Source organism: Coffea arabica, chromosome 4e (genome assembly GCF_036785885.1).
Source record: "Coffea arabica cultivar ET-39 chromosome 4e, Coffea Arabica ET-39 HiFi, whole genome shotgun sequence".
Lineage (NCBI taxonomy): Eukaryota > Viridiplantae > Streptophyta > Magnoliopsida > Gentianales > Rubiaceae > Coffea > Coffea arabica.
The window spans coordinates 12,404,998-12,411,525 of NC_092317.1; the positions used below are offsets into that span (position 1 = coordinate 12,404,998).

A 6,528-nucleotide genomic window follows, 5' to 3' on the forward strand; every position below is an offset into this window, starting at 1 on the left:
TGAATAAATATATTATTATTAACATAGCTTTGCCGACTGCCCAAACATACATGAAAAAGAAAAAAGCAGAACCTGAAAAACATCAAACACGCTTCTCACACGTTAGCAACAGAAACTCATGTATTGTACCATACGACCTTCTCAGGAGACCTCTCAAGCACCACTTATGACTCTAAGAAGACCTTTCGAGAATGACAGGTGACTCCAACTCACCAGAATAATAGCTAATATACTAGGTAGAAGAGGAACCAGTACTGCCTTGACCAAGGATAGATGGACGGGGACTAGGAGTTTGCCTTCCAGGCATTCTTGGACTTCTTTCTGCCCTAAGCTCATCCACCCGGGGGCTGTGTGCCCTATGCAACAATCCCCGTGGGCTATACACTGTCCTTATGTCTTCTACTGAAGTTGGAGTTGAACTATTTACCCTTGGGCTAGATGCATGCCGGATCTCACCACGGCTTCTTGTGACAATTTCATCAAGTATTTCACCGCTGTTAATGTGGGTAGTCCTTGCTTGACCTTCTTGCCCCTAAAAGTATTTGAAAAACAAAAAAAAAATTGAGATGAGATATTGATTTGACTGTCATATGCAAAAGCCAAATCAAGATTTCTGCAAAATTCAATATACAAGCTACAACTATACTGTCAGTGAACTATCCCAACTTGATGACAATATCCAGATGAAAACAGTCAGTAAAAAGGTCCAAATTCTAGAAGCAGCCTTGTTAGACGTATGTTATGGTAGCTTACTTCATAAGATATATTAAAAGGTATCGCAGGGGCTTCCTCATATTCTGCAGCATCTAAGTCTTGTAGATGGGCTCCTTTGAAAAACTTGGGAAGTATATACTGCCGTACTGGGACAAGAAGCATGATTAATAATGGAAAAAGGACACCAGCTATTGGTATCCACGTTATGCCAAAGCATAAAAGCAAGTAGACTGTTTGAAAGACAGTGAAGCTGGCAATTGTCCTGAAAGGAACTGTCTCAACAAATGTTGCATGATATTTCTCCAGCACCCTGCAAAATAATGGAAAGAAACCTAGTGAAGTAAGAAAAAAGAGTGTTTTCCAGTACGTATAGTTTATGACAGTTTGAAGAGTTCAATCAATAAGAAAATATCAAGCTTAGCAAATGAGAAATGTCTCCATCCAGAAGTCAAATTCCTCAGAAATTTGTGCACCAATGTAGTATTACCAGAAGGCTTTACTCCAGAAACACCTTTGCTGATGAGAGAATTGACCCTGCTTTTAGAAATAAAAACAAACACACATGCAATCCTCCACCATGTATACAAACACAGACTTACTTATATTTTCTACTTGGAGCAGTGAAAAGGAGTAATATCCTCTCCCAAAATTGGTTTCCAGGCAAGCTTTCAATTGCCATGAAAGCAAAGTACCCCCAGAGAACCGAAGTAGGAATCTTTTTCAACAGAGGCATAGCAGCAACACAACCACCAACCATTAAAGCTTGAAGTAGATTGCTGAGACGCTGTTCTTTGACTTCCACAGGTAAAAGATCATCAACATCCTTATCCACATCAAAAACAGTCTCATCAACGGGTGCATCAATATAACCACTACTTGAGGCTCGTTGAATCGTGGAGTCTTTCAGCTCTTTTAGTCCCTGTAACAGAAAGCCCAACAAGGATAGATGAACTAAGCAAGTGAATATCGTACACCAGCTCTCTGGTACTTAAAACTGAAAAAGCCACTCACCAAAGCTGGTGGAGTTTGGAAGACAAGTGGGGTTTGCATTTCATTGTAAGCTTCTCGCATGCTATCATATAGCTGGCCAAGATTTGCATTTCTGCGTATGCTTTTTCGAGCAGTTGATACAAGTTTATTGCGTAGAAGCTATTTCAAATAGAAAACAAAAAAGAGATGTTATAGTTTATAGATATGCTCTAGCAAGAACATATGCTCTGAAGGAGCGACAATTTTCTCTCTGAAGAAACTCAGCAGTTCGGTTGGCCGGAAAACAACCTACTATGACTAAGAGAAATTAAAGTTAACAATCCTCTAGCACAAAAGTTCTGGTTTTTGCCATGTCTATTTGTTAATTGTCATCAATATCAAATATTTCTTGTCGTTCAATCAGGTCTAATAAAGTATCATCCCACCAGTCTACGTATTTATAACTCAACCAATGAAATTCTTAGTATTTCCTGGGACCTGTTCATGACATTAACATACAGATGCATTTCCTGTTTTACCTGGTGTTTCAGAGTTGCCAAGCTTTTGGTATGCATAGGAGATTGTGGAATGACGCCATTGGAAGGAGGGATGCCGATTAGACCACAGACTATAACCTGGTCCAAGGATAGCTTAGAGTCAGAACAAGATGCTAAACCATTGAATTATCATGGACTGAAATTCCAGATTAACAATAATCCAAACCTTCAGAAACAATATAATTCTGGAGTTAGTCACTTACCAAGAAACCCAACAAAAGAAGATCATAGTGGTAGGCAGCAGGCTTCTTTAGATTGAACTCCTTTTGTTGGGCAAGTTGAGATGCCACACTGTGATCAAAATAGTAAAGTACGGCAATCATTGTGGCAGGAATAATTGCTCCAACAATATACAGTGGAGGAACATGCACCATATCCTGTAAAAATATGAACAGAAAAAGTCTCAGATCACAGGTATAGATGAAAATGGGAGAGTAAGGAGCAGAAGAAGGATCTCTTGTAGGACAAAAGAAACTGATAGAAATGCTTATATAACAATATGCATGTTTCTTTCACTGTTTGCTCATGACAATTAAAAAATAACCTTGATAACTGTCCAATTTGAATATGCACCAGGAGACCATGGATTTGGACTAAAAAGCCGCCTCGGTATTCCTCGTGGAACACTATTTACTGGAATATAGGAAACAGCAGTCCATACAAGCACCATAAATGGGACGCCATAGTCAGCTATGAATCCGCGCAGTGAACCTTTTAAACCACGTTCAAGAGCCAGAAATATCAGAAGAAAGAAAGGATTTTTGAAAGTACAGGATAGGAACAAAAATAAATGATTAGGAGGTAAACTCTCACATTGTACCAACTAAATAATAGAGGTTTAATTGAGGCACCAACTTTTCTTTCTGAAATGAAGTAGTTGAAGCAAAAATCACATACCTGTCCCATACTGCCAGGATCTGGCTTTACGGCTCCTCAATGCAGTAAGCAGTAGTCCAAATGACAGAACCAAAGCAAACATTCCATTTCCAAAGCGCCACGAAGGTAGGAGTGCAGTTTGTTTTGGATTTTCTCTTTCTGGCACCCCAAACTCCTCCACAACTCCCTGCATTACTCGATTTATCCTTACATAAGTTAGATCTTTCACATGACACCTAGCCAAACAAGGATGACCAGAACTACTTTTAAACATGAAAATCATTCCATGAGTAATAAAGCTGTTGAGAACCAAGATAGGTCTTAAATAGAGAGAGTCATGTCATGTATCAGAAACTGTAGAGAATTTTGTTCCATTAAAAAATACACAATGCAAAACCTGAAAATAGGTCCTCTGTACTCAGAAAAATACGTTATGTATCAAAAGACTAGTTAAAGGTTCCAAAAATTTTACTAGATTTTCAATTTTGCAGAATAATTGTTGTTGTCAGTACTTTTTGGAGGTTGGTTTTAGGGGTTTTCAAGTGGAGGCTCCAAAGGCTTCTGGCGATCAATCAATCGTGTTGTTTTCCTAAAAGCATGGTGAAGATTGAGTACTAATATGCATCTTAGTGAAGTCAATCTTAGCAGGCTTCATTGGAGAAACCCCGGTACAAAAGTTTGCTGTGTTAATAAAATTCAGGACCCAGGTGGTGTTTTTCACAAAATATAAGACTCTTGGGGTATCGAGCCATTCTTTTGAAAGAAGAATGGAAATTATATAAAAGGTTAAAGATGGAAATTTAGCTCACCCGAATAGCCTGCTGCATGAAGAGCATTGCAATTAGAAGGCCAAACAATTCACCAGCCAAGCGTGTAAATCTATTTATGATAGAGCAAGCACCCAAAATGGCCAGCAAGAAAAGCAAAAGGGCTGTCCACACGCATACCCTGAACATAAAAGTAAAGGAAAATCTTAATGACCACCACTAGATGCATAAGTTAGCTCCTTCTAGTGTTCAGAAGTTACCATCCAGTCCAGGCTAAGAAGAGCTTCTGTCCCAAATCCTTTCGATCTTTTGCAAAGTCGAACATAAACGTGTACATCAAAACAGTTGGCTCAGCTACACCAAGTATCAGGAGTGGTTGTCCACCAACGATTGAGTGGACCACTCCACAAAGTGCCGTTGATGCAAGAGTTTGAACTGCAGTTAAGGTTCCATCTGCAACAAATGAAACAGGGATGACACCTCTGAGTCAATAAGCCCCCAACACCACAAAACAAGATTACCGCCAGAACTGCTTTTCCAGAATTTAAACTTTCAAAAGGAGAAAAGAAATGAGAATATTATCCATACTGGTATTCCTTTCCAATTGCTCCCCGAAAGATATAACTGGAATAGCTGATGCAAAAAATATATATGTAGTTGGAGCAAGGATCCTTCAAAAGAATAGAAAATTGATAGTTAAGCTTTACACAATCAAATGAAGTGAAACGCCATTAAATGTTTCACTAAGTTTTCATTTCTGGTGCGAGGATAATTTAGTCAAGCTGATAGTAAGAGCATTAAAGCCAAAAAAAATATTTATTGACCAGGAATTTACAAGCACGGTACAAGTCATCCAAACTACCAACATTTAGCTATAGAAGGCATCACATACCTTATGCCTGCGCGGATTCCACCTTTCCAGTCTTGCTTGTAGCAAAGAAGCCTTCCTTTAAGATCATTCTTGATTCCACGGAATGGAACAAATGTTTCTTCCATGATAACTCGATAAGTATGCAAATCAGCAGGTTTATTTATTTACTTTTTCTTTCTTCACAAAGGGCTAATCCAAGAGACACTGAACTTTGGACTCGAGAGGCTAATGTCACCACAGCTTTATTTATATAGAACAGGAAAGCAAAAGTTTGGGCAGGAAGACAATAGCTATTTGTCTATTTGATCATTTGTCTATTTGATCATCAATGTTCAAACTAATCATGTTTTCAGGTATACTTGACCTTCATTGAGGTTCATGATAAACAGCAAATGTTGAGGGACTTTACATCCTACCTAACTTACAAAGAATGGAGTTCTGTTAACTGATTTAAAGAAGAAAAGAATTGGTTACTCTATCAATACTAAGGCAGATAGAATTCCTAAGCTAACTAGCCAATATTCTCTGGACAATTTTGAATTCCAGTAACATTCAACACAATTCTAGCGAAACGGAATCCCCATTGAGCACAGATCAAGGCATACTAACGATATAGACAGACTCTCTCCATCTTCTGAGATCTCAACTATGATTGACTTTTATAAAGCTCAGATCCATCAACTTAACACCTTTGTTACATATTAATCCAGAAAGTCCTCCTTTTCATTGAACTAATCAAAGATACAATAGGACAACAAAAACAACAACAAAATCTTGCTGAAGCCTATGTTCAGTTACATGGTCAGAACAACTTAAGCTGCAAGACTTGGTCTTTCAACTTATCTGAAGAGTTTTTAGTACTCTAGAATTGACAACAAAAATTTAGCGAAAACCCATTTCTTTCAGCTGAAATTGACTAGTTTAAAGCACTTTCAAGCCAATGAGCATTCCAAAGATCACAGGCTGAACCTTAATAATCTCAAAGAGTTAACGCGAATCCATGATTCAAAATCGAAAAATGATGATACTAGATCAATTTAGACCAAATGGGCATTACTTGAACAGACAAAACCACCAAAAGGAACACACTTTCTGAATCACATTATATACTAAAAGACCCCTTTTGGAGAAAAAAGAAAAAAGAAAAGACAATTGAAGTTTAAGAAAGATGGAACTTAATATTGAAATCTGCAGGTTACAACAAGAGATGATGAGACAAAGAAAAGGACAAATTCCAATGTACCAAGAAAGGCAAATGAAGATAGCATGAAAGAGAGAGAGAAAGAGAGAGCTGGAAGGGAAGAACTTCACAGGGAACTAACTAACTCTTGATGAAGTAAGAAGCAAGATTGGTGTGAGGGAAAGATAGTGAGTGGTGAGTGAGCATAAATAATTCTTTCTGCTGTCAATAAGAAACAAACAGAGAAATAATTGAAACTGTTGGACAAGAAAACAGTTAAAATTTTAGAAGATAGAAAGTGCAATGTAGTAGCATATATAAATAATGTGAGGTGATTGGCAACTTGGTTAACAAACTTTCTACTGTCAAAGACTTTACCTGAAACAGAGAGAAGCGAGAGGAAAGGAAAGGGATGATGCAAGAGCGAAACAGAAAGGGGCTATGTCAAAAGAAAGCAGGGTGTGGGAAGGACAGCAATCTTCTCGAAATGATGCAAACATCCCCACAACTTTCTGAGTATTTTTTTTTTAGTATAATTCTTTTAAGCAGGTACTATAAATTATAAAAGGGCTGCTACTACTGTAAAGTAGTCTG

The 6,528-nt window shown here is 37.9% G+C and overlaps 1 protein-coding gene across 1 annotated transcript; it reads right to left on the reverse strand.

Annotated features, from left to right (window-relative positions):
• Positions 1-6,110, reverse strand: LOC140004587 (probable boron transporter 2). Its single transcript, XM_072047669.1, has 12 exons — positions 4,776-6,110; positions 4,472-4,554; positions 4,144-4,336; positions 3,926-4,064; positions 3,138-3,303; positions 2,785-2,951; positions 2,444-2,617; positions 2,223-2,318; positions 1,726-1,863; positions 1,314-1,633; positions 754-1,024; positions 1-532 (listed from the first exon to the last, which is right to left on the reverse strand). Exons 1-12 carry the CDS (start codon positions 4,877-4,879, stop codon positions 233-235), a joined length of 2,151 nt encoding a protein of 716 aa, XP_071903770.1. The 5' UTR covers positions 4,880-6,110; the 3' UTR covers positions 1-232.
• Between the last annotated feature and the right edge of the window lie 418 nt (positions 6,111-6,528).